A 26,950-nucleotide genomic window follows, 5' to 3' on the forward strand; every position below is an offset into this window, starting at 1 on the left:
TGTGCTCAACATACACGTAAGTGCACTCGAAAGTCACTTGCAGCTAACTTGCTACCGTAACACAGCAGCCTTTAAACTGTGCTCACGCTGCCTTGCCGCTGTGGCGGCCCCGGTGCGGACGCAATGCTGCCCCCGTAAAGCTGCCGAGCAGCCCCTGGAGCTCCGGTGAAGGAGGCCAGCGTTCTCCCCATGCGCAGACCAGCACTGTCACAGGGAGGGAGATTTTCAGCTCACTGTCCTTTTGGATCTTTTCCCCCAGTTGTTTTGATGGGCACAACCTGGACTGTATGACATCATCACGAGAGAAAATCCAACAGCCCGCAGCCCGAGGGGTGGTGGCAGCTGGCGATGGCCGGCCTGGTGAAGCTGGGGCGGGGTGCGAGGCAGGGCAGCGGCTTCTATTTTAAGCTGAAGACTAAGAATCATGTCACCTTCTACAATAAGGGCGAGGACAAGGCACTCCAACGCAGCCAGTGTCCAATTTCCTGTACATTAGATCAGGTCAAGAAACACGTGTGTGTCCACCCATATCTTCAGCTCCAGGCCAAAGTGAAGCAAGGGGCCAAGGACAGAAGAAGGGGCAGGAGGCGACCCCCTGTTCAGAACTAACCGACTTCAGTTTGCTTCCCAAACATCCTCTCTGGGCTTCCACCTCCTCTGCCAGCAGTGTGGACAAGAGGTGGCCTCAGAAGGACAGATGGCCACTCGCCAGCAAGACATCAGCTCCCAGGGCCGTGCCCGTTCACAGCCAGCCCTTGCTGGAACTGTCAAGGGACCGGCTACACCTCACAGGCTGGAGTTCTCTCCTGCTGCCCCCACAGAGCGGGGAAACAAAGACTTTATGTTCCCTTTGAAGTTCAGCAAAAAGGCATGAGCCACCCTGCTGTGTGCTCCCGACACAGTCCCGCTGGGCCCGTACCTGGCACGGCTGTGCTGGCCAAGGCGAGCGTCCTGGGTGAGGGCAGGCCCTTCCACGGCACTTGGGCTTCCTAGAGGGCCTGGCGCTCACCTGGGCAGGTGGCAGAGACCTGAACCAAAGCTTTTCTCCTCTTAATCACTCCCCTTGTCTGGGAAGGAAGATAATACTCCCAGCCTCTCCACCTCTCTACTTCACCATCTCTTCCTGATTATTATTATTATTATTTTTTTGAGACGGAGTCTCGCTCTGTCGCCCAGGCTGGAGTGCAGTGGCAGGATCCCAGCTCGCTGCAAGCTCCGCCTCCCGGGTTCACGCCATTCTCCTGCCTCAGCCTCCTGAGTAGCTGGGACTACAGGCGCCCACCACCTCACCCGGCTAGTTTTTTGTATTTTTTTAGTAGAGACGGGGTTTCACCGTGTTAGCCAGGATGGTCTCGATCTCCTGACCTCGTGATCCGCCCGTCTCGGCCTCCCAAAGTGCTGGGATTACAGGCTTGAGCCACCGTGCCCGGCCTATTTTTTTTCTTGAGATGGAGTCTTGCTTTTTCACCCAGGTTGGAGTGTAGTGGCGTGATCTCAGTTCACTGCAACATCCGCCTCCCGGGTTCAAGCGATTCTCCAGCCTCAGCGCCCCGAGCAGCTAGTATTATAGGTGTGGCACCATCATGCTTGGCTAATTTTTGTATTTTTTGTAGAGATGGGCTGGTCTCAAACTTCTGACCTCAAGTGATCCTTCTACCTCAGCCTCCCAAAGTACTGGGGATTACAGGCCTAAGCCACTGTGCCCATCTCTTCCTGATTCTGTCTTCATTTTCTCCTTCTAATTTACACAAACATGGAGCTAAATTTTTTTTTTTAAAAATAACTGGAGTTCTTTGAATCCAATTCTCTCTTTTGCCCCTCCTTATAAACTTCCTTCGGATCCTGTTTGGTTTCGTCTATGGTCTGCACTACTTCTCCATGCTCACTGCAAGGGTAGGTCCCAGGAGTGAGAGGGGCACTGATAGGGCAGCATGTCTTGCCCTGGCCCGGGCAATGGTATTTGACAGGGAAAGGCTGATGAACGATGACACCAAAACCCATGCCAGTGCCCTCACCCCCCCCAACCAGAGTCAGTCCTGCAAGTGGTCACTCGAGCTGCCCATCGGGCAGGACCCCCAGGCCGGAGCTTCTGCCTGTGGAGGGCTTACTTCAGATGGACTTCTGTGCACTGGCGCTGGGGGGCAAAGCACGCGATGGCCCACACCTTGATCTCGATGCCCGTGTGGAACTGCTTGTTCCGCATGTCCCAGACGCCCTGGACAGGCGTCGCAATCGCTTTATTCTGCAAATGGCAAAAGGCTCCGGGTGAGAAAAAATGGAAAACATATTCCTTCAACCTTAGACTTTGTCACTCTCACTGCTGGTCCCCCTGACCAACAATGGCTCCTCAGGGAAAGAACTTCTGTGTTGTTTCCTGTCTCTGAACTGCCTAGTGATGCAGACAACCGGCAGGAACGGTAGATGGATGGGCTGGTGGAAGATGGGTGGGTGGATGGTTGATGGGTGGATAAGGTAGGTGGGTGGTCGGTTGATGACTGGTGGATAAGATGGGTGGGTGGATGGTTAATAGGTGGATAAAGTGGGTGGGTGGATGGTTGATGAGTGGATAAGATAGGTAGGTGGATGAAGAGAGATATGCATAGATGGATAGATGGATGGATGGATGGATGGGTAAGTGATGAACAGACAGATGGGGGCTAAGCCAGGAGGAGGGAGGCCCAAAGCTCTATCCAACCTCATGAGTAGCCTGGAGAAACAGAAGTGCCTTGCCATGCCACAGGAAGGTCTCCTGTTCTATACTGAGCTTTCCCTCATTTCCGCTCCTCTATCATCAATGACGTGGGAAGGGGAGATCAGAGCTGGGACTGAGCCCGTAGCTTTTTCCACTCAGCATGCCACTGCCTGCAGCTGTGTCGGAAATGGGAGCTACTTCCACTTGAGAAGAGAAAGGCGAGCTGTGCAAATACGCTGTCAGCTCTCAGCTAGAGAGGACCAGACCTGAGCACTGTCACCTAAGGAATGTTTGAACCGGCTTCAAGTGCTTCTCAAGAGAAGGGTGGGCCAGGAAGGGTCCTTTGTGGGACGGACAGGCACTCCTAGGCCTGGGGGCATCACTAAAGGATGCGGCTGTGCCTGAGTTGCTGTCATTTACTCTAGAGATTTTTGTTTTTTTAGCAGAAAACATTTTTCGTACAAAATCTTTTCTGTAGAAAACATTTCGTACAAAATGCCTGCTGTAGAAATCAGACACGTGATAGAAATAAATGCTTTGCTTCCTATATTTTTATAACTTCTGTCTGTTCCCACCAGCCTCCCTGTGTGCAAGAGTCTCACAGACAGCCTGGGGCTCCAGACGGGGAGTGCACACACACACACACACACACGCACTCACATGCACACACACGCACACACACACACAGACCCTTACTATACAGGTACTTCTCAACCTCAGCACAACTGACATCTGAAGTTCAGTGATTCTTTGTCACCGGGCTGTCCTGTGCCCTGTAGACTATCCCACTCACCCCCGAGTTGTGACAATAAAAAATGTCTCCAGACACTGCCAGATGTCTCCTGGGGGGCAAAGTCATCCCCGGTCGAGAACTCCTGCTGTACACACTGCTTTCTGAAGGATATTTTGTTTTTTTTGCACTAACAATGGACCAGGGGGTAGGTAGGGCAGGGGACAGGAATGTTGCCTCACATTAAAATGTTTTAGAGATCTGGAAAAATGTATTCATGTATTAACAGAAGCATTACAAGCTCAGTCAGGTGTGGTGGCTTACGCCTGTAATCCCAGCTGAGGTGGGAGGACTGCTTGAACCCAGGAGTTCAAGACCAGCCTGGATAACATAGTGAGACCTCGTCTCTATAAAACATTAAAAACCTAGCTGGGTGTGGTGGTGTGGCTGTGGTCCCAGCAATTCGAGAGGCTGAGGTGGGAGGATCACTTGAGCCTGGAAGGTGGAGGCTGCAGTGAGTTATTATTACGTCACTGCACTGCAGCCAAGGCAACAGAGAAAGACTCTGTCTCAAACAAATTACAAGGTTGTTTTTTCTTTTTTTTTGAGATGGAGTTTTGCTCTTGTTGCCCAGGCTGGAGTGCAATGGCACGATCTTGGCTCACTGCAACCTCCGCCTCCTGGGTTCAAGCGATTCTCCTGACTCAGCCTCCCGAGTAGTTGGGATTACAGGCATGTGCCACCACACCCGGCTAATTTTGTATTTTTAGTAGAGAAGGGGTTTCTCAATGCTTGTCAGGCTGGTCTTGAACTCCTGACCTCAGGTGATCCGCCCACCTTGGCCTCCCAAAGTGCTGGGATTACAAGTGTGAGCCACCGCACCCGGCCTTTTTTTTTTTTTTTTTTTTGAGACAGAGTCTCACTCTGTTGCCCAGGGTGGAATGCAGTGGCACAATCTCGGCTCACCACAACCTCTGCCTCCCAGGTTCAAGCAGTTCTCCTGCCTCAGTCTCCAGAGTTGGCTGGGATTACAGGCGCCTGGCTAGTTTTTGTACTTTTTAGTACAGACAGGGTTTCACCATGTTGACCAGAGGCTGGTCTCGAACTCCTAATCTCAGGTGATCTTCCTGCCTTGGCCTCCTAAAGTGCTGGGATTACAGGCATGAGCCGTGGCACCCAGTCTACAAGCTCTCTTAATCCCTATACTCTGAGATTTTTGCAAGGTTGCCTTACACAAGCACTTCTGTTTTTCAGACAACCACTGCCCTTGCCCTTGCTAAGAGGGCTTCCAAGAAGCCAGCAGGGCTGTGAAGCGGCGCTGGGTTCAAAAGCCCCGTCCCCCCACGGGGGCAGGCACTCCTCTGCCCTCCCTGGGGTCTCCTCCCCGACTCATGAAGGGGAATCATGCGCTCTTCCTCCTGGGCTTGGGCTGTGTTTATACAGCACCTGGGGCCTGGGGGGACAAGCAAGCCAGGGAGGGCTGAAGGGCCTCCTTTCAGAGAGACAAGGAATGGCTGTGCCCACCACCAGGGACACAGACCCCTACACGATAGGGTCCCACGCAACAGCGCCAGAGGACAAGACACGCATGCACAGCAACACAGAACGGCCAGCAGCCTCTCAGTGAGCTCTACGGAAATATTAGCTAGAAAACAGCGAGGCACAGAAATACAGGTACTGCTATTATTTTCACAAAAAGGGGTGAATCATCCCTGGGTGATTTTACAAAGGAGAAAGAACACCAATTGCTTCCTGAGAGGGCAACTGAGAACTGGGAAAAAAGATACTTTTTTCCTCTAATTCTTTTAAATCTTCTGAATTCTGAAACATTTAAAAAACAGAACTTTTTTGTTTAAAGTATTTTTTATGTTTTGAGACAAGTCTTGCTCTGTCACCCAGGCTGGAGTGCAGCGGTGTGATCTCAGCTCACTGCAACCTCCGCCTCCTGGGTTCAAGTGATTCTCCTGCCTCATCCTCCTGAGTAGCCGGGATTACAGGCACGCACCACCACTCCAGGCTAATTTTTGTATTTTTAGTAGAGACAGGGTTTCTGGTCTCAAACTCCTGATCTCAAGTGATCCACCTGCCTCAGCCTCCCAAAGTGCTGGGATTACAGATGCGAACCACTCACTGCACCCAGCCCAGAACCTATATTTTGAAATAAGACAGGAAAAAACAAACAAACAAAAAACAAACCAAAACCTCGTTCCAGGTCTTGAGGATGAGAGTAAAATTCCGTTAGGTAGAAACTAGGGTGTAAAAGGTTAGGCAGACCCTTACACAGATGCCAGGTGCTTAAGAAAGTCAGTAACCTCTGACACTAAGGCCCTGCAGAGCCCTGGTGTCCCTCCCAGTGTGGTCACCTCTGGACCCTCCCACCAGACGTGGTGTGCTTGCACCTGAGGGTCTGCCCAGGAGGAAATGAGAGGAGATGCCGGAGGGCTCAGTGCTCAGGACACCTTTGGTTCCACACTGATAAAAAGGAGAAGTTAAGGGCTGGCCACAGTGGCTCACGCCTGTATTCCCAGCTCCTTGGGAGGCTGAGAGATTTGTTTGAGCCCGGGAGTTAGAGGCTGCAGGGACCTATGGTCATGCCATTGCCTTCTAGCTCGGGTGACAGAGCAAGTCACTGCCTCAAAACAAACAAAACTAGAAGTTAAATTAGCAAGCACAAAAAACTGTTACCAAACACCCTCATAGCAAAAGTTAAAGAATACAAAAGCAGTACAGGCTTCTGGGAAATAATTCGACCCTCGGTGAGCATCTGTCATGCGAAGAATGCGCTCTCTAAACTTTCATGGGATAATAAAAATTATCTTCTGAAAACATTAAGGGTAATTCTGAAAAACTTTAAAAAGGCCCAAGGAAAGTCATTCCTTTATGAAGTCTCACGCCTTTTACAGGCTCAGCCCAGAGTAGAGAGGATTCTCCTGCATGGAACACAGGCTACACTGCGGCCGATGGCTCAGAACCTGAGAGGGGTCGCGGGGCAGACATGCCCCGCAGCCACACGGTCCCCGCTGCCCCGCACGTACCCTGCCCCCGTAGAGGATGGAGGGCGGCTGCAGCACCCGCCCAGTCACGTCCGTCATCTCATCTTTGACCATGATTCCAAATTCACGGACGTATGGATCTGTGTTGAAACTTGCGCTTCGCATCTGGCAAAGGGGAAGAAGAAAACGCACGGAGTGGGTGGGGGCCTCCCATCTCTCTAGCAGCTGCATCCGTTCCAAGCATCAGAGGTTTCTGTGCCAGGGCAACCGGACTGGACTCCACAGGGCGGCCCTGCCCGGGACTGACGCTCACCAATTTGCTGATCTCTTCTTGCCGATCGGGTGCCGACCTAGCAGTCGCTCTGATCATGGTTGAGGTCTGATTGTCCGTTAATTTTTTAATACATCTTTGTCCTGCCACTATGTTACAGACCTGCGAAGAGGACGTACAGACAGGCTGTCAGTGCCACAGTGGTGTGACCAGGGGAGCGGGCAGGGGACTCAGAGGCTGGTGGCCTGTCTCTGCTTGGGACCGTCTCTGTCTCATCCCTGGGCTATGAAGCGGCATGAGGGTGTCTGCTGTGGGGGCTGCTCCACGGCCTTCCACTTCACAACAGAAATCCCTGCTAAGTAAACCCCATGTCGCGTGAACACACAGACCCCACGGCCTCTATGCCCAGCCCACCAGGTCAGCGGGGCTGTGTCCTGACACCAGCACTTCTGGGCTTTCTCCAGTCTTTGGTGGCTGCGGGCATGAAAGCGGCTGCAGGTGTGAAAGACCTATGGGACAAGGCGCTGGAGCTGCCCAGCCCTACTGAACGACAGCAAAGTGCCAGAATCTAAATACCAAGGGAAGAGTTACAGCACGTGGCTCAGGGTCGGAATTTGACCCTTTCCCAAGGCAAGGATTTTTTCAAAGAGTCGTGATGTTAGAGGAGAGTGAATGACGCAGGCGTGCAGTGACAGAGCACCTGCCTCCGGCTGCAGGGCCCGCTGGGCGCGTTACACACAATCTCAGTCAAGGCTCACGCCAATCCCACAAGAGAGCTGCGGACCCCATTTTACTGAAGGCAAAACCGAGGTGCAAAAAAACCCATTAACCCACCCGAGTTCCTGCAGCAGCAGCAGCAGTGCCATTTGTACCTGACTGGGGCCTCAGCAGTTTCTGGAAGCTGCATGCTCCAGCCCGGAACGCTGCCCTCCCAAGCCCCCAGAGATCACAGCGAGAGGGTGACTTGCCTCCAGGGGAAGGTAGGTGTGTTTCTGCTCCTGTCCGACTTGTAAACATGGGAGGTGGGGGTAGCGCAGAACCAACTTGTGCCTGTCCTTGAAGTACTGGGCCACCGTGCACTCCACCGTCTGCCCACTCTCCTGCTGCAGCGGGAATCTGAGGAGCAAAAGGGCTGTTCAGGCCGAGGTCATCCCGGGGTCCCTTCCCCCACGCTGCTTTTCATTTGGTTTTGCTTTTTAGGGTGACGTGTGAGGAGCAAACATTCAGAGCACTTCTGGGAGTGAAAACCACGTCATGTGCTTTGGGTTATTTGGAATGTTCCTGAGCCCCTAAATTCTCATTTTGTTTCTGGGGTTGGGAAACAAAAAATACCTACAGGCGTCATTACTCATAAATTACGCACAATGTCACAATGTCACAGTGTGTGTACAGGAGTCAGAACGAATGGAGGCGTCCAGAAAGGTCTGTGCGTCTTCCAGCAGACCGTGGCGACCCTGGAAGCCGTTGACATGCCGCGCGTTCCCAGTGCCCAGAAGGCCTGAAGCCCCCAGGACAGGACGAGGAAAGCAGGCCAGGCCGGTTCGGCAGCCAGGGCCTCTGCACGGTGACGGCAGAAGACGCCTCACAAACTTAGGTGAGGTTTGGAATATACTGAGCCATGTAAGGGACAATTTTAGGATTGAAAAACAGCACGAAATGGTTCTTTCCGGAGAATGGGCACAGAATGATGGCTCCAGAGTGTGCCCATCGGGGTGACCTCGGGGGCCCCAGCCAAGAGAGTCTGAAAGGAAGGGCGTGTTACGTTTGGTGGCTGGCGGGCCGCCGGGTCACATTGCAGACGCGGTACTTCCTCTTCATCTGCCCACAGTGCGTTATCTCCACCTTTAGACCTGGGGACACAGAACACAGGCATCAGCGTCTGGGCTGTCCCGACCTGAGTGCAAGCGCCGCTTCCCGAGAATCAGTTTTCATAGGAATGTGGCTGTGGACTCAAGTTAAGGGGGCTCCAGAGGGCTGCAGGGCTCCCCTAGGGAGGCTGACCCACAGGTCACCCCCAGGCCACCCCAGCTGGGTCCATCTCACCTACAAGAATACCCCATGGTGAGGGGCAGGCTCAGCTTAGAGCATCGGGTGTCCACCCTCGTGCTATTCTGTGCCCCCGTGGGTCATTGTGGTAACACGGGGTACTGCGGATGGCCCTGCAAATGGCCTTCCAAAAGGATGGGTTCAGTAGGCAGGGTTTGTGGAGCCAGGGGCGGGCACCCACTCTGTTGCTGATGGGTAGAAGGACCCCAGGCAAGTCCCAGACCCCCCAGTCTGAGTTTCTTGGAGTAGAAAGCAGGCTGACCGGCTACAGATGCCTGCCGGGCTGTGTAAGGTTAAATGAAAACAAAAGAAAATGCATCCTAGGTTCCAGCGTTATGAAACGCTGATCACAGCCGCGCTGCTGCTTCTAGTCCTGATATCATGACTCAGACGAGACTGACTCCCCAAACTCAACCTCACCCCCACTCCACGGGGTTGTATTTATTTAGGAAACCCCCACTCCTGCTCGGGGAAATGGGTCTAATTCATTTCCGTGCTACTTCATCTGATGGCTAAATTCCGCCACCCCCATCTCCCTAAACGCACATAAGAACCAGAACCGCAAAATGCGGTCCTGGAGGCAGACCGGGAAGGGGCCTCCCAGCCCTTAGCCAGGTGTGCTCGGACAGTTCATTACCTTTAATTTCTTTGGTAAACTTTACCCTTTGGGAATCTGTCAGAGGTTTTTGTTGTTCTTCAATACTTTTAAAATCCAAAACTTCACAAACAAACTCGATTACTGGCTGTGCCTTGTAAAATGCTGTTGCCGACACTGTAGGCGAGAAAAGACAGAGGCAAAGGCCTAAGCATGACTGCGGGGCTGCTGGACAGGCCCATAGTCCTGGAGGGGCCTCACAGGCCAGGCCAGCCATGGTGGGGACACCCGGCCGGCGTTCTCACTCCCTACCAAGGCCAGCCTCGGGCCTAGAGACGGGCAGGCCAGCAGTGACAAGCCCAGGCCCGAGCTGCTGACCCTCCCTCTGGTCAGGGCGACACCCACTAAGAAGCCAGTGTGGTAGGATTTTCTGGGGACCTTCTGGTGGAGACATTTCTGAAATTCACCATTCCCTTTTATGTAATTCTTTTTCAATAAATGTATAACTGAGGAAGATCAAATTCTCATTCCTTTCTAGAGCTTTTCATAATGATAAACTCCCCAATGAGAAGACCGATCCTTTTCGCTGGCCTTCACGCTCGTCTTTTTCACAGAGAGGGCAGCAGATGTCCTGCATGGAACAGCGGGATCCTCAGGCCCGCCTCAGCCCCTGACTACAGCCTCTGAGGGCGTGACCTCCTGGCGGCTCCACACTGGCCTGAGAGCCACCGCCCTAACCCACCCAGCACTGCAGGTGAGACCGGCCAGGTGTCACGCAGCAGCGCCGGCTCTGACAGAGGCCATGTGTGGAGCTGGCCACAAGCCACCCCGCCACCGGGGTCCTGACCCCCAGCCCATGCCCAGCCCTGCCCTGCAGTGAAGATCCCACGGCACTGCTTACCATCAATATTCAGCATCATTTTCCAGAGAGAAGGCCGGACGGACTGATGGAAGCCAAACCACACTTCTCGGCCCCCGCCAAGAGGGTTGGAGCAGCCCTCAGACGCGGTGAAGAAGGAGCGGCCCACGGGGGTGTACCTGGAACCAAGAGACCCCACCCCACCACCTGTCAGATGTGTCTTCCAGAAGGAACAGTGGCCTCTGGGTGGGCTTTGTCTGCGCCCACCACACCCTCATCAGAGTTCCGTTTCCCCTCCTTTTAAATCCATGTTTACCACGCGGCACTCCAGCCTGTGTACATGGCCTGCTGTGCGGGACGCTGTAACGGCAGCAGGCTGGGGGACCTGTGGCCTCGCTGGGGAATGGTGAAAGATGTTTAAAAGCACCGCACAGGTGGAGCACAAACCCCCAGGACCTGGTGTGTTTCTGGTCCAGGCTCCCTGTCCTGGCTTCGTCTCGCCTTACTGTCCTCACTGTCTACTCTTCACTTCACTGGGCCTGTGTCCCCAAGTGCAGGTGGAAATGGGCACCTGCCAAGTGCCAGCCGCAGCCAGGCCCAGCCTCAGCCGTGGGGAGATGTGCCGCTTCTGGCCGTGTGGCTGTCCACACATGACCCAGCATCCGCCAGCTCCTTTAGCCGCGGGCTCCCCAGGCAGGCTCCGAGGCCCCGGAGCTGCCTGCTGTGGCCTCCCCCGCGGGAGGTGGAAGGGCCAGCATGAGAGCTTCACAGCCTCTTCTGGGCCTGCGAGGGATGCTGTGCTGGCCACACTGGAGCCACTCGACTGAAGCAGACACATTCTCCAGCACAGCAGCCTCGCCTGCTGCATGGGCACCGAGGGGTCTGGTGGCCCGGGAGGCGCCGTCACTAATGATTCTGAAGGGAAGACATGTGGTGGGCCTCGGCGCTCCCTACCTGTGGGCTGTGCTGACCCAACCACCTCCGTGGCCCTTTCACTCTCCACCTGAGACGCGCTAATAATCCTGCCCCGGCTGCTCTTCTTATCCCAAAATGAAAACGGCAGTTTCCACCCTGATTATAAAGTGAATGGAAGTAATCCAAAGGAATTCAGAAAAGAATCACAGTCATCTCTGCAACTCCATATTGAAAAAGTAGATGCCATTTTGGCAACCATCCTTCTAGACTGTTTCTCCACATATCTACGGCCTTCCTCTACCGATAGTTCAAAGCAGAGACAGATTACACGTGGGGGAAGGTGTGTTCCTGCTGGGAGCGACAGCGTGTCCTGTATTTAGTCACCTCCTCCCATGCCTGAAGACTGAGAACACCATGGTCCCTCTAAAAATCTTACACATGACCTCGAAGCACCTTCTCTTCCATGAGGGAAGCCCCAACGCTCTCCTGGACTCTTAAAGCTTTGGTCAGTCCTGGGGTGTGTGAGTGTGGGGCTTTGTTTCGGTTTAGGCTTTGGTTCGAAAGAGACGAAACTTGAAAACTCAAATTGTTCCCAGGCACCAGTGTGAGGGCAGGTGTTCCGGGGCGGGAAACTGAGGGCTGATGTGCTGAGCTGGCCTTGCTCCTCCAACAGCGGGGGACTCAGGAAATTAGCGCAACCCTCTGCCCAGCAACCGGGCCGACTGTGAGCCCTTACACTGTCCCTACATCCTCTCCCAGCAATCGCAAGCGTGGCAATTTGTGGTAAAAGAGTAATCCTGAGAATAAAGACGTCCCCAACAGTCACAAAAAGCAGTGGTGACGGTCCCCAGAGCTGCGGACATGCGTGCAGCACGAAACTGGGAACAGCATGACTTTCCTATCACGAGTCCCAAGTGCAAGGGCAAGAGAGGAGCAGAAAAGTGCTGGGGGCAGAGGGCTGCACGGAACATGAAGGCACCAATGTGCGCACAAACAGGGAGGCCACACTTTCGGGCCGGGCTGAGAATGCTGGTGACTTATGTTTATATTAACACTGTTTCCACCTTAGCATCATTTGTGTTATCTTCATCATAGAAAACCTACGTGACCATTCCCACCCTGGTTCCGAGAATGAGCCGTTCCTCGGACAGATTTCACCCTGAAGGGGACCCTCGGAGCCGCAGGGGATTCCCCCCACCCTTGGTCCCATGTGGCGCCCTCACCTCATGGACGGCAAGTGCCTCATGACCACGTCCAGGGCCTGGATCGTCTCAAAAGGGACGCTGGGCAGCCGCCCTGAAAGTGCATCGTGTAACGCCTGCAAGCTCACGCAGGACACCCACTTGATGGACACCTTGAAGATGCGATCCTTGCCTTCTCCCGGCAGCGTGACCTCCAGCTCCACCTGCGAGGATCCAAGGCACACAAGGTTACTCCCTCCTGCGAAGCCCCAGGGAGGACGCAGCCCAGCAGTGGCTGGCTTCCAGACGTCTCCTCCTGGGTGAGGAAGTCCCTGCCCAGGCCTCTAGCCAACCACCGGCCACATGTGACTATGGAGCACTTGAAATATGACCAAGGAACTGAATTTTAAACTACTCACTTACTTTTGATGAATTTAAATGTACAGAGTCACGTGTGGCCGTGGCCAGTGTACTGACAGTGGTCGAAAACGTATCCTCTTGTTTCACCCTCAAACAATGAACTCACTACCTCCTCCCCAGTCTCTGAATGGCCCCTTCCCTCACCCACAAGTTGCACCTAACGCCAGATCATGCTGCTGTCACCTGCAAACCCCACTGCGCTACTCACAGCCCGCAGTTAAATCGCGATCTGGGCCTCATACCTCCAAATACGTGGACATACACAAGCCCACTCAGGTGACGCGTGAAGCAACTTCGCTATTTGCTGATAATGCTTCCCAGTGTCTGAGGAACACCGACATGACAGGTTACGGATGTTATATACTTTATCTTCACATGCCCAGTGACCCCAGCAAGGGAAAATTCATTCGCCACTTTTGTTGAGACAGGGTCTCACTGTGGCCCCAGCTGGAGTGCAGTGGTGCAATATTGGCTCACTTCAACCTTGACCTCTTAGGCTCAAGGGATCCTCCCACCTCGGCCTTCCAAGTAGCTGGGACTACAGACGCACACCACCAAGCTCGGCTAATTTTTTAGTTTTTTTTTTTTTTTTTTGAGACGGAGTCTCACTCTGTCACCCAGGCTGGAGTGCAGTGGCCAGATTTCAGCTCACTGTAAGCTTCGCCTCCTGGGTTTACGTCATTCCCCTGCCTCAGCCTCCCGAGTAGCTGGGACTACAGGCGCCCACCACCTCGCCCGGCTAGTTTTTTGTATTTTTTTTTTTTTTTAGTAGAGACGGGATTTTACTGTGTTAGCCAGGATGGTCTTGATCTCCTGACCTCGTGATCCACCCATCTGGGCCTCCCAAAGTGCTGGGATTACAGGCTTGAGCCACCACGCCCGGCCAATTTTTTAGTTTTTTATTTTGTGGAGATGGAAGTTCACCATGTTGCCTGTGCTGGTCTCGAATTCCTGGGCTCAAGGGATCCTCCCACCTTGGCCTCCCAAAGTGCTGGGAGTACGAGCGGGAGCCACTGTGCCTGGCTGACTCACCTCTTTTCATACATGAAAACGCAGAAACCCAGACTTAAAAGAATAGCCCAAGGCCACAAAGCCATGAAAGGGCAGAGATGGAATTTGGACCCCGAAGGCCTTCCCACTCCATGTGTGACGCCAGGGCCCCAGGTGTTCAGCACCGGCCTCTCCTACCCTGCCCAGGGCCCACTGCCTCTGCTCCGCTCACCTGAGGTGCCCTCCCTGATTCAGGACCACAAACCCTGCTTGCCGGCATGCCCCAGCCCAGTGTTGTTTGGTGGCACCAGGCACATTCGCTCGCTCACCCACTGCCCACCATGCCCATGCCTGGCTCCCATCTGCTCACACTTGTCGCCCAGGCCCTGGCTTCTTGCCACACCTTGACTGAACCTCACGGAGCAACGACCAGACTCTGTGGATGTCACCTGCCCACCTGGGTCCCAGGTACACACCCTTTCCACCTGGACCTGGGCTGGCTCTGGCAGATGCCCACAAGCACTCAGAGCACTGTCGTGCCCAACGGCCCCAAACTGGCCGCGCCCCGAGGACCATCTGCAAAAGATGAGGGTGGGGAAAAACGAGCAAATCCTTCCAGCTGGATGGACTTCAAACATCGAATAACAAGAAAAGCAGCAAGCCACAGAAGGGCACCGCAGCACGATTCCTTCCGGAAGTCAGAGTCACATGCACAGGGGATACAGCACAGCTGAGGAAACCAACAGAGGGAAGGGCCAGCTTCACTCAAGTCATCAGGACAGCAGAGCGGGTGGCAGGGGGTGAGGATGTAATCAAGGCTCGGCCCATGGGGGATTTCAGGGTGGGAGGAGGGAACAGCTGGGCCTGGGTGGGGGGTACAGGATGTGGTTTAATACCACTCTTTAAATGTATGTACATAGCTAGCCCTTGAAAAACATGGGTTGGAACTACGCAAGTGGAGTTATATATGAATTTCCTTCAGCCTCTGCTACCCGAGACAGCGAGACCAAGCTCCTCCTTTCTCTCCTCAGCATGAAGACAGGGGATCCTTTATAATAATCCACTTCCACTTAATGGATATTAAGTATATTTTCTTTACCTTATGATTCCTTAAATAACTTTTCTCCAGCTTAAGAATGTAAGAATAAACTATATAGGGCCAGGCACAGTGGCTCATGCCTGTAATCCCAGCACTCTGGGAAGCTGAGGCAGGTGGATCACCTAAAGTCAGGAGTTCAAGACCAGCCTGGCCAATGTGGCAAAACCCCATCTCTACCAAAAATACAGAAACTAGCTGTAACCATATCATACATTGTGGAATAATATGCAGCCATAAAAAGGAACAAGATCAGCCAGATGTGGTGGCTCATACCTGTAATCCCAGCACTTTGGGAGGTTAAGGCAGGCAGATCACGAGTTCAGGAGTTCGAGACCACCCCAGCCCATAGTGAAACCCTGTCTCTACTAAAAACACAAAAAAATTAGCCGGACATGGTGGCATGGGCCTGTAATCCCAGCTACTCGGGAGGCCGGGGCAGGAGAATCACCTGGGAGGCGGAGGTTGCAGTGAGCCGAGATCACACCATACTCCAGCCTGGGTGACAAGAGTGAAACTCTATCTCAAAAAAAAACTCAACAAAACAAAACAAATACAAAAATTAGCCAGGTGCAGTAGTGGGCGCCTGTAATCCCAGCTACCTGGGAGGCTGAGGCAGGAGAAACATTTGAACCCAGGAGGTGAAGGTTGCAGTGTGCAGAGAGAGCACCACTGCACTCCAGCCCTGGGCAACAGAGTGGAAAAAAAAAAAAAGAAAGAAAGAAGAATAAACTATATAATACATGTAACATAAAATATGTGTTAATTTACAGTTTATGTTATTGGTAAGGCTTCTGGTCAACAATAGGCTATTAGTAGTAGTTTAAGTTTTGGGGGAGTCAACAGTTATACACAGCTAGGTGCAGTGGTTCACGCCTATAATCCCAGCTCTTTGGGTGGTTGAGGTGGGAGGACAGTTTGAGCTCAGGAGTTGGAGACCAGCCTGGGCAATATAGGGAGACCCCGTCTCTGTGCTCCCAGCTACTCAGGAGGCTGAGATAGGAGGATCGCTTGAGCCAGGGAAGTCAAGGCTATAGTGAGCTGTGATTGTGCCACGGTACTCCAGCCTGGGCAACAGAGAAATTGTTTCCAAAAAAAAAAAAAAAAAAGGGTTATGAATGAACTTTTGATTGCATGGGGGATCAGTGCCTGATATGTTTGGCTATGTCCCCACCCAAATCTCAACTTGAATTGTATCTCCTAGAATTCCCACATGTTGTGGGAGGGACCCAGGGAGGTAACTAAATCATGGGGACTGGTCTTTCCCGTGCTATTCTCATGACAGTGATCCAACTGGTTTATCAGGGGTTTCTGCTTTTGCTTCTTCCTCATTCTCTTTGGCCGCCGTCATGTAAGAAGTACCTTTTGCCCTCCGCCATGATGGCAAGGCTTCCCTAGTCACATGGAACTGTAAGTCCAACTAAACCTCTTTCTTTTGTAAATTGCCCAGTCTTGGGTATGTCTTTATCAGAAGCATGAAAGCAGACTAATAAAGCACCACTAACCTTTTTTGTTGTTCAAAGGTCAATTGTATATGTATTTCTTTTTCATTAGTGGTACTTCATAATAAAATTCTAAATAAATCATACACAAGTAACAGTAACTGAAAATGCACATTTGACGTAACATGGCAACATGGCAGGCACTCCTGCACTCACTGGTTCCCCCCTTTACTTTCTTTCTTTTTTTTTTTTTTTGAGAAGGAGTCTTGCTCTGTCAGTTAAAGAAACAGCTCTGGAGGGGCTGACTCAGCCTCTCTGGGCCATGAGGGGCAAGTGCCCCCGTCAAACTGTCTGACTCCAGAAAGGGAGACAGAGTCTCTATGGGCCCAGGAACCGGGGCTTGGCTGGGCATGCGGGGGACGATTCCAGTTCGGACTGGCAGCTACCTGGTCCCAACAGGAGTGGCCGGTCACTGAGAAGGGAGTGCCATTCCCCTTGGCCAGAAACAGCACACCCAGGTCACAGTGTGCAGGTGGAGTAAGCTTGGGAGTAGGAGAGTGCGTGCATTTCCATCTCACACACGCCCCAGCCAGGAGGTACTTTAGGCCCGAGCACATCTGCGGCAACAGCACTCAGCATCCAGCCTACAGTGCCAGGCCCTGGCACGGATCGGACGCCTGTCAACGCCACCCTGCAAAAACCTCTGTAGTCAAAACTGACGGGCAATTCCAAGGGGTCTATTTTCTCACAGCAAAATACACTCTAATTTGTAAATGTATTGTGGTCTAGCCTCCGCTTGGCCCGCAGAGAAAGGACACCAGAGTCACCCCAGGCTCTGTAACTGTCTGCCCATCCCATGTCCACGGTGGCTGGCTGGTGCTCACGTGTGGCAGCTTAGGGCCTCGTGGAGATTTTACGACGGCCGTCATGCCACGGGGGCAGGAGGCACGCGGCTCTCTGAGGGACAGGCCCCGTGTGCGTCTGGGCTGCCAGCAGCAGGTGGTCCACACCTGAGACATTGCTGCCTCTCAACAGCCCAAAGCACTCGGTCCCAATGACACGACATCTGAAGGTCACTCCCAGCATGGCTGCCTCGGGCAGGTGGATCCGTTGGCCTCCTGCACACAAGGGCACAAGCAGGTGGCCCCACCCACCTCACAGGGCACTGTCGTCAGTTGTGTTGCAGTGCTGCCATCTGAGAGTGGCCCAACTGCCATTTTCTGAACATGGATAATAGAAAATGTCAGCCTGGGACTCCGATCCAGGGCCTGGAGCATGGGGAGGCCGCTGTGACATCCAATCTCCCCAGACAAGCCAAACCCGCAAGCTGGCCTCCCTGTCCGGAAATCCTCAGGGTGAGAGAAGTAGGGCTGTCATGGGGTCATTCCCATTTCGGTGTCTTCACACAACTCAGCAACAAAGGGAAAGCAGCACTCTAAAGAATGCAAAGAGGCCAGCCCGGGGCTCATGCCTGTAATCCCAATACTGTGGGAAGCTGAGGTGGGCTGGATCGCTTGAGCTTAGGAGTTGCAGACCTGCCTGGGCAAAGTGGCAAAACTCTGTCCCTACAAAAAGAAAATTAGCCGGGCATGGTGGCACATGCCTGTAGTCCCAGCTACTCAGGAGGCTGAGGTGGGAGGCTCACTTGAGCCCGGGTGGTGGAGGTTACAGTGAGCTGACATTGTGCCACTGCACTCTAGCCTGGGTGACGGAGAGAGACCCTGTCTGGAAAAACAAAAGAGCACAAAGAAACTGTGTATGGAGCCAGGGAGAAGGCACAGAGGCACAGCTACCTTTCAAAAGGCTGTTCCTGCACTAAGCTTGGCTATGGCCCTGGCTGAGCCCATGGCCTCCCCGTCCACTGTCGCCGAGGAGGGGCAAGGGAGGCGCTGCAGGTGTGGCACGTCTGGCTGGCCACAAGGATCCCAACCTGGACGTAGCCTCCCTGGGGCGGCAGGAAGAGCGACCACACCCACTACACCTGCTGAGCCCAGGCTGAGAGACAGCTGCCAGGCTTCGTACCACATTCCCCTCCCACAAGGGGCCGTGCAGCTCACGTCTTATTGAAATGTGCCAGGCGCTGAGGTCTAAAGGCATGCTGTGACTCTGCAGGGCAGCAGCTCTCCAATGCAGATCACTAACCCCCAAAAGACCTCAGCACCAAAACCAGTCCCACCCATCGTGTCTGCAAAGTGTAGTGGGAATTCAAAGTCACCTGGCAGATGACAGAGCAGGTATAGGGAGTGGCTGCTCAGCTAGCGCTCGACACCACTTCCTGACCACCTTGTACTGGGGTGGGCTTAAGTCAAGGCACCTGGCTCGTTCGAGGGGACCCTTGGCCCCAAGAGGTAGCAGGTCAGCCCCAAAGATGCTTGGGCCAGGCCCAGGCTAAGCAGGCTCCCCACCGCACACTGCCCAAGCGGAGCCCCCCATGGCTTCCTAGGCCTCTCCTCGCCCCCCGCCTCCTCTACCCGAGCCTTCAAGTGCAGAAGCTTCACTGCTTCAGGAGCCCTTGGTCTCCCTTGCTGCCAGACACCCCCATCCCAGGTCAGCAGACAACAGCCAGGCACTCCTGTGGCCACAGCATGGCTGAGCTGGGCACAAGGTGGACAGGCAGGAGTGCCGCACTACTATCTCCTTCAACAGAGAACTCTGTGCATGGCTGTCTTCTCCCAAGGTACGCTGCTTCCAGGCAGGGTCTACTATTGATCTGAGCTGTGGGTCCGCCCTAACTTCCTTCTGGGAAGGAGACACCTGTGCCATCCACCACCACTCCCAGACCGTGTCAACCCAGACACTGAATTCGATCCTCCAGGGAGATGTGGGAATACATTCTCAGGTTCATCTTCCACCAGCCGAATCCCTTCCAGGCCAATGCCACCTGCCTTTTGTTATTTAGGGAGTTTATAGTTGTCTCCGAATGTTCCTAAACAGTGCTCCTTCTGGCCACCTTTCTAAATTTTCTACTCAACTGAGCAAAGAAGCTCCAGGGAGCTGCAGACCTTCCATGGGCCCCGACAAGGGGAGTTATGGGGCTGGACCCAGAGTCAAGAACAGATGACACAAATCATGCCTTCAAAAAAGGACCCAGGAGTTCAACCCCAAATGCTGATCAACTTGTATAGTTTCCTGTGTCTCCATCTCCAGTTCTGGGAGGTGAGGGAGTGTGGCTGGGCGGTCCCAGCGTCTCCCGGGCCTGGGACAACTCGTCTCTCTTTCCACACAGGGGCTGGGACAAAGGCAGGCAGGCTAACATTGCAGTAGGAGATTTAGGAGCTTCGTGTGTAAGGGCGATGTGACACGGGCCCTCTGCACAGAGACCTGGGCCAGATCTGCCAGAGTCCCCACGAGCCTCCAGGGTAATGGAGCACCAGAACAATTCCGCTCTTACCACACGTGCGGCACGAAAAAGTACTTCACAGAAAAAAGAGAAAACCCAAAGATGACATTGGGACATGATGCGAGAGGATGGGCATGGGGACACCTCCTTACGCAGGCTCTCAGACAGAAGGGGTTAATTTCTGTACCCCGCAGAGATCCTACAGAACCCCCAAACCAGTAGGAGAAGCATGGTCTGCACCCAGGGAACCCCCATGCTAACGAACACAGTGGCTTCGAGTAGGTTCTCTATGCCCTCTGGGACCTGAGTTTTTTTTCCCCTTTTTTTTTTGAGATGGAGTTTCGCTCTTGTTGCCCAAGGCTGGAGTGCAGTGGTGCGATCTCGGCTCACTGCAACCTCCGCCTCCCAGGTTCGAGCGAGTCTCATGCTTCAGCCTCCGGAGCAGCTGCGATTACAGGTGTGCTCCGCCACACCCGGCTAATTTTGTATTTTTAGTAGAGACGGGGTTTCACCATATTAGTCAGGCTGGTCTTGAACTCCTGACCTCAGGTGATCCGCCCACCTTGACCTCCCAAAGTGCTGGGATTAAAGGTGTGAACCACCGCACCCAGCCAACCTGAGCTTTTCATCTGACAAAAGAACAAGGATGGTTGGGATGAAACTTAAGAGGGAGTGAACGTCTAGTGGGTGTAGGGTTGCACGTATGAGGACTCATGTGGGCACCCCAGAAAAGCACTCTGACCATCAGCAAGGCTGACAGACCAGGGCCAGAAATCTGCAGCTCTGCAATTTAAGCTTTGTTCTTTATTTTTAGACAGAGTCTCACTCTGTCGCCCAGGCTGCAGTGCAGTGGCGTGATCTTGGCTCACTGCAACCTCTGCCTCCCGGGTTCGAGCGATTCTCATGCTTCAGCCTCCCGAGTAGCTGTGACTATAGGCGTGTGCCACCGTGCCTGGCCAATTTTTTTTTTTGTATTTTTAGTAGAGATGGGATTTAGTCACGTTGGCCAGGCTGGTCTCATACTCCCGGCCTCCAGTGATTCACCTGCCTCGGCCTCCCAAAGTGCTGGGATTACAGGCATGAGCCACTGCACCTAGCCTTAAACAAAGAATTTTAAACCCTCGCTACTCAACGTGTGGCATGGGGCTAGCAGCACGGGCACCGGCTTGGGCTGGTGGGAGATACACCACCTGGGGCCGCAGGGGACAGGCACGGGGCAGGGATGTACATGCTCACTGAATTCTCACAGAGCCCCTGGGAAGTAGTTTTTATTGCCATCTCTGTTTTACAGGTGAGGCAGTTGAGGCTTGGCCAGTTGAGGTGCCCCAGGTCCCACCACAGGAAGGGCGGAGCCAGGCCTCACACTCGTATCTAGTTTTACCCCAGAGTGTGTGCGCAGTTAATTTCCACAAAGACAGGTCTCGAATTTAAATATCAAATACCATATAGACTCCCCAAGCCCCTTTTCAGAAAAACTACCCTGATGCCCGCCCTGTGTGTAAATATAAATATGTACAGACAAAACTGTGCACAAACTCCTCATGCTTGTTTTTCTTATAAAACTTAAGTAAAAACAAATGCAAATTAAGCACAGAACTTTAAAATGACTACATTTCAACTCCACGGCACGCTAGTTGGCAAGGGGTGATCACGTTGAACTGACGGGCGTTTGGTCTAGGACTCGCTCCCATTGAGAAACCCAACATTCATTACCCTGGGCTAGCGGTGACAGTGCACAGACCACTGTCCCGTTACAGCCACGAGGTCACTTTCTGCAAAGCCCCATATCGTAACTCGGCCTCTGCTCAGCCACAGCACATTCTCGCCTTGTCAGAGCATGGCGACGTGGAGGGGCATCACTGGGCATGGAGACTGCTGGGCCCTGGTGACCATCCAGAAAGGCTGAAAGGAGCTTATTCATTTCAAGATTATCATCAAAATGAAAAGCTGGCTACTCTGGAGGCTGAGGTGGGAGGATCGCTTGAGCCTGAGAATTGAAGGCTACAGCGACCATGGCTGAACCATTGCTTTCCAGCCTGGACGACAGAGCAAGACCCTGTCTCAAAAGCAAAAGGAAGAAGACTGAATGTCTGTAGAGAGAGCTGCTAGCAGGCCCCTTGCTCTCCCACTAAAATAGACATCCCTGGCAGCAATCTGAGACCCTTTGCACACCGAGCTGGCTTCCTTCTCAGGGACTCAGGGTTGCAAAAGCAAACTGTGCACGTTGTTCCCAGAGGGAATCAGCCTTTCATTTTCATAGTTGTTACATTCCTGGTTTCTGATGTGTTCGCTTCTTAAAGTATGTGTAAAGATTATTATTTTTTTGAGACTGAGTCTCACTCTGTTGCCCAGGCTGGAGTGCAGTGGTGCGATCTCAGCTCACTGCAACCTTCCCTTCCCAGGTTCAAGTGATTTTCCTGCCTCAGCCTCCAGAGTAGTTGGGATTATAGGCACCTGCCACTATGCCCAGTTAATTTTTATATTTTTAGTAGAGACGGGGTTTCGGCATGTTGGCCAGGCTGGTCTCGAACTCCTGACCTTGTGATCTGCCCACCTTGGCCTCCCCAAATGCTGGGGTTACAGGCATGAGCCACCATGCCCGGCCTATAAAGACTATTTCTGAGCCGGGTTTCTGCTCCTCTTCTACTTACAAATAACATCCGTATCACTCTGGAGCAGCACATTTGTTGAAAGACACTCCCAAGAAGTGACACTTCTGGGCAGAAACTTTATTACTTTTTAAATAAAGCCATGATAAGGATAAAGGTAATAAAAGAAGGTGACATTTTAATATACCCACTGCTTCTGGGTTGACTAATCACCATCATTCTAATTTCAGATGAGTCACCGGCTAGAGCAGAATGTTAACTGGGCCTCACTGCCATGTGTCTCTCTCACAAACCCCTACATGAACGTGCTTTTCCATAGGCCTTCAGGTGGAGATGGAGTCTCATTCTGTCACCCAGGACGGAATTCGCAGCACACTGAGAGAGCTCACTTAGCCTCGAACTCCTGAGTTCAAGCCATCTTCCTGCTTGGCCTCTGCAGATCTTTAGAATACTGGTGCTTACTCTAGGCTCTTGTCTGATGGTGGTTTGTGGCTTGTGTTTTGTGTACTTTGTACTGAAACTTTGGTGGTTTCAACAAGTTCTCTGTATCTGTGTCAGGACCTAGATAAGTTAAACCCCTATCACTGAAAGCCACAATACAAAGAAGGTAGTTTTTGGCCGGGCGCGATGGCTCAAGCCTGTAATCCCAGCACTTTGGGAGGCCAAGACGGGCGGATCACGAGGTCAGGAGATCGAGACCATCCTGGCTAACATGGTGAAACCCCATCTCTACTAAAAATACGAAAAACTAGCCGGGCAAGGTGGCGGGCGCCTGTAGTCCCAGCTACTCGGGAGGCTGAGGCAGGAGAATGGCGTGAACCCGGGAGGTGGAGCTTGCAGTGGGCCGAGATCTGGCCACTGCACTTCAGCCTGGGAGACAGAGCAAGACTCTGTCTCAAAAAAAAAAAAAAAAAAAAAAAAAAAAAGAAGGTAGTTTTTATGGACCTCAGGACGAAGCGCATGGCAGTGAGCTGCTCTCTCCTCCTCGGTGAAATGGTTTCGTGTATGAGAACAGGCATGACGGACTTTATAACACGTGTCAGCTTTACTTCACCGTACATTACTCCACCAAGGGCACCCCATGGAGCTTACCTTGTCCCTCCCAATCGGAAGGGGCATGGCCGTGTACAGATTCTTCCTGCCGTCAAACACGGGCTTCCGATCCCCAAAGATCTGTGTTTTAAAGTGCTGGACCATGTGTTCCACGATTTCCCTGAAACAAAGACAAAAGTCAGGCAAAATGTCAATAAAATGAAGAAAATGGCATACAAGGATGATATTTTTCTGACTTTTTTTTTTTTTTTTTTTTTTGAGATGGAGTCTTGCTCTTGTCGCCCAGTCTGGAATGCAATGGCGTGATCTCAGCTCACTGCAACCTCTGCCTCTCGGATTCAAGCAATTCTCCTGCCTTAACCTAGCTGGGATTAATGCCACTACGCCTGGCTAATTTTTTTTTTTTTTTTTGAGACGGAGTTTCGCTCTTGCTGCCCAGGCTGGAGTGCAGTGTCATGATCTCGGCTCATTGCAACCTCCACCTCCTGGGTTCAAGGGATTCTCCTGCCTCAGCCTCCCGAGTAGCTGTGATTACAGGTGCCCGCCACTATGCCCGGCTAATTTTTTGTATTTTTTTTTTTAGTAGAGATGAGGTTTCATCATGTTGGCCGGGCTGGTCTCAAACTCCCGACCTCAAGGGATCCATCTGCCTCAGCCTCCCAAAGTGCTGGGATTACAGGCGTGAGCCACCGCGCCCAGCCCTCTGATGCTACTTTTAAAGCAATTTTGTAAGACCTGTGGCTCCTTTGGGCAACAGGACTTCCAACTTCTATACAGAAGCAAAGCAGACCCATGAGTGGGTTTGTGCTCATGCACTGAGTGAAACACGGGAGAACCTGGTACGCGCTGGGCACTTTCCATGCCCCATACAGCAGATGGCAGACATTTCCAGAACCCCTGGAGCTCCCTGGAGGCACTGACGAGAAGAAGAACAGAGCTTGTGACACTTGTGTTCCACGGAGGTAGGGTCAGGCACCATGCCCCCGCACGGCTCCCCACTATGTGCAGACTGGCAGGTGTGGCTCGGCTTGTCTGCGGGCCTCGCTGTGGCCACTAGGATTTGCTGTGTGACCCCAGTCAAGGGGATTGTGAGACTGGCTTGGCCTTCTGTGCTCCTCTGATCACCAGAAGAACGAGTCCTGGGTGCTGCTGCCCCTCCAGTCCAGCCTGACCCAGGGGCCCAGCCAAACCTCAGCCCACTTGCAGAGCCACGGTATGAAACGGATGCTTGCTGCTGGGAGGGGCTGAGGTGTTGGTGTTGGGGGCTCAGGCATTCCAGTGGCAGAAGGCTGCTAGATGCAAGGAAGCTGCTCTGCAGTGCTCCATGACCCCCACCCTCCACCCCCCAACCCCCACTTCCCCACCGTGACAGAGAGGCCTCCAGAAACACATTCTGCAAACCTCCTGCTGGCCTGAGCTTTGCTCCAAAGAGGTGCCAGCTGGGCATAGCACTCTCCTGGCATTTCAGGTGGTTGTTTTATTTTATTTTATGAGAGACAGGGTCTCACTCTATCTTACTAGAGTACAGTGGCGCGATTACTGCTCACTGCAGCCTTGACTTCCCGGGCAGAAGCAATCCTCCCATCCCAGCCTCCCAAGTAGCCGGAACTACAGGCAACAGGCCACTATGCCCAGCTAATGTTTAAATTTTTTTGTAGAGATGGGGCCTCCCTTATGTTGCTCAGGCTGGTCTCGAACTCCTGGGCTCAGGCAATCCTCCCACCTTTGCCTCCCAAAGTGCTGGGAGTACAGGCATGAGTCACTGTGCCCAGCTCAGAGGGGTTCTGAGGCATTTTAACTCAGCTCACTAAATGCCTACCCTCTCACGCCAGGCCTGAGGAAGTGCAAATATGAAGAGCTGGGGTCCCTGCCTGCCCACAAAGGCCCAAGTGAGGGAAACGCAGAGGCCCACGGGGTGCTCAACATCTTGGGTTTTTTAACCAGGAAATGCCAGCTCAGGGGATGTGGTAAAGAGGGAGAGACGAAGGTGGGGGCGGGGGAGTCGCTGACAAACCTCCATAGGGAGGTAGGAATACAGCGTGGCTAGAATGGTCTTTCTCCTGGGCGGAGTCTCGGTCATCTCTCAGGAAGCAAGAATCTGCCAACTCCTTCCACTCCTTTCCCAAAAGACGAGGCAAGCTGGCCCGGAGGGCTTTCCTTATTCAGAATGGCTTTGCTGGGTCCACCTCCAACATTCCCAGGAAGAGGGTCTCAAGGATCCAGCTAACCTGCCCTCAACAGCTGCGGTCTGGGGAGTGCCCGTGGCAGATGCCCAGAGCCTCTCAGTGACATCTTTGAGGGATCCACCAAGCTGCACCCGCCTCTGACAGTGCTGGGAGATCCAGCATGGGCAGGGTATAGCCCCGAGGGCCATCAGCATGGCCCCGGCATCCATCCCTGCCATGCCCATCTGGCAGCCAGGGCACAATCTCACCTGGCACCTCCCTGACCTGCTCTGGGCTGCCCAAGACAAGGTGTGCCCTGCAGCTCTTGCGAGAGGACAGCTCATTCCTCCATGCTCTCTCCAAACCATTACAAAGGGTCCGCAACCTTCGGAGGACCTCATCTCCCTGGCCAGGGCAGCACAGTCAACTTGAGGTGCAGATGGCTCCATTGGAGGGAAGGTGGGTTCTACTCATGTTCAAAGAACAAATCATTCTGGCCTAATTCAAACTTGACCTGAACACAGTAAGACGGCACACACCCTGACTCATTTTACGAGGTTAGCAAAACCTTTAGGTTGAAACTAGACAGGAAGAGTACTAAGAAATCACGGGCCAATCACTTATAAACAGAGGCAGGAACAAGCTGAATCTAGCAACATGTTCAAAAATAAATCATCATGTCAAAGTTCAGCTGATACCAGAAACAAAAGGTTGAATTTAACATTATAAAATTCATTAACATGAAACAGGTTATAAACCTAAAAGCTATAACTGAAAAATATCCAAGAAAGCATAAGAGAAAAATGTTCCTAAACCTTGGGATAGACAACAATTTCTAAGAAATGTGTCCTTAAAGAAAAAAATTCATAAACTAGGCTTCATTAAAATTAAAAACTTTTACCCATCTCTTAAAAAAAAAAAAGAGAGAGAGAGAGAGAGACACCATTATAAAAATGAAAAGACAAGGCCAGGCACGGTGGCTCACGCCTATAATCTCAGCACTTTGGGAGGCAGGTGGATCACTTGAGGTCAGGAGTTTGAGACCAGCCTGGCCAATATGGTGAAACCCCATCTCTACTAAAAACACAAAAAGTTAGCCGGTGTAGTGATGGGTGCCTGTAATCCCAGTTACTTGGGAGACTGAGGCAGGAGAATCGTTTGAACCCAGGAGGCGGAGGTTGCAGTGAGCCAATATTGTGCCGCTGCACTCCAGCCTGGGCATGACAGAGTGAGACTCCATCTCAAAAACAAACAAAAACAAAAAGAGCCATCAACTAGGAGGAAATATTCCATAATCACACAGACACACATCTAACAAAGAACTTGTATGCATAATGTATTTAGGAAACTTCTTACAACTCAGTAAGACACATAATCCAACTTAAATGAGCAAAGATTTGACCAGGCGTGTGGCAGAAGAGGATACACAAATGGCGGGTAAGCACATTAAAGCGTGTTCATCACTAGGCTTTAGGGAAGTGGAAATGAAGCCGCAGACATCCAGTAGAGAGGCTAAAATCGGAACGGGTATCAATACCAAGAGCTGGTGAAGG

At 52.6% G+C, this 26,950-nt stretch overlaps 1 protein-coding gene across 4 annotated transcripts in view; it reads right to left on the reverse strand.

Annotated features, from left to right (window-relative positions):
* Positions 1–26,950, reverse strand: part of AGO2 (argonaute RISC catalytic component 2) — a 119,784-nt gene that overhangs the window by 28,989 nt on the left and 63,845 nt on the right. For all 4 annotated transcript variants that reach the window (XM_037999843.2, XM_073018377.1, XM_073018378.1 and 1 more), the window contains exons 3-11: positions 23,272–23,392; positions 12,325–12,506; positions 10,229–10,365; positions 9,370–9,504; positions 8,449–8,536; positions 7,655–7,802; positions 6,729–6,848; positions 6,458–6,580; positions 2,109–2,242 (exon numbers count right to left, since the gene is read on the reverse strand). In XM_037999843.2, coding sequence (XP_037855771.1) covers positions 2,109–2,242; positions 6,458–6,580; positions 6,729–6,848; positions 7,655–7,802; positions 8,449–8,536; positions 9,370–9,504; positions 10,229–10,365; positions 12,325–12,506; positions 23,272–23,392 — 1,188 coding nt within the window. The remainder of the gene's footprint in view (positions 1–2,108; positions 2,243–6,457; positions 6,581–6,728; positions 6,849–7,654; positions 7,803–8,448; positions 8,537–9,369; positions 9,505–10,228; positions 10,366–12,324; positions 12,507–23,271; positions 23,393–26,950) is intronic.

This window comes from Chlorocebus sabaeus, chromosome 8 (assembly GCF_047675955.1).
Source record: "Chlorocebus sabaeus isolate Y175 chromosome 8, mChlSab1.0.hap1, whole genome shotgun sequence".
In the NCBI taxonomy this organism is placed as follows: domain Eukaryota; kingdom Metazoa; phylum Chordata; class Mammalia; order Primates; family Cercopithecidae; genus Chlorocebus; species Chlorocebus sabaeus.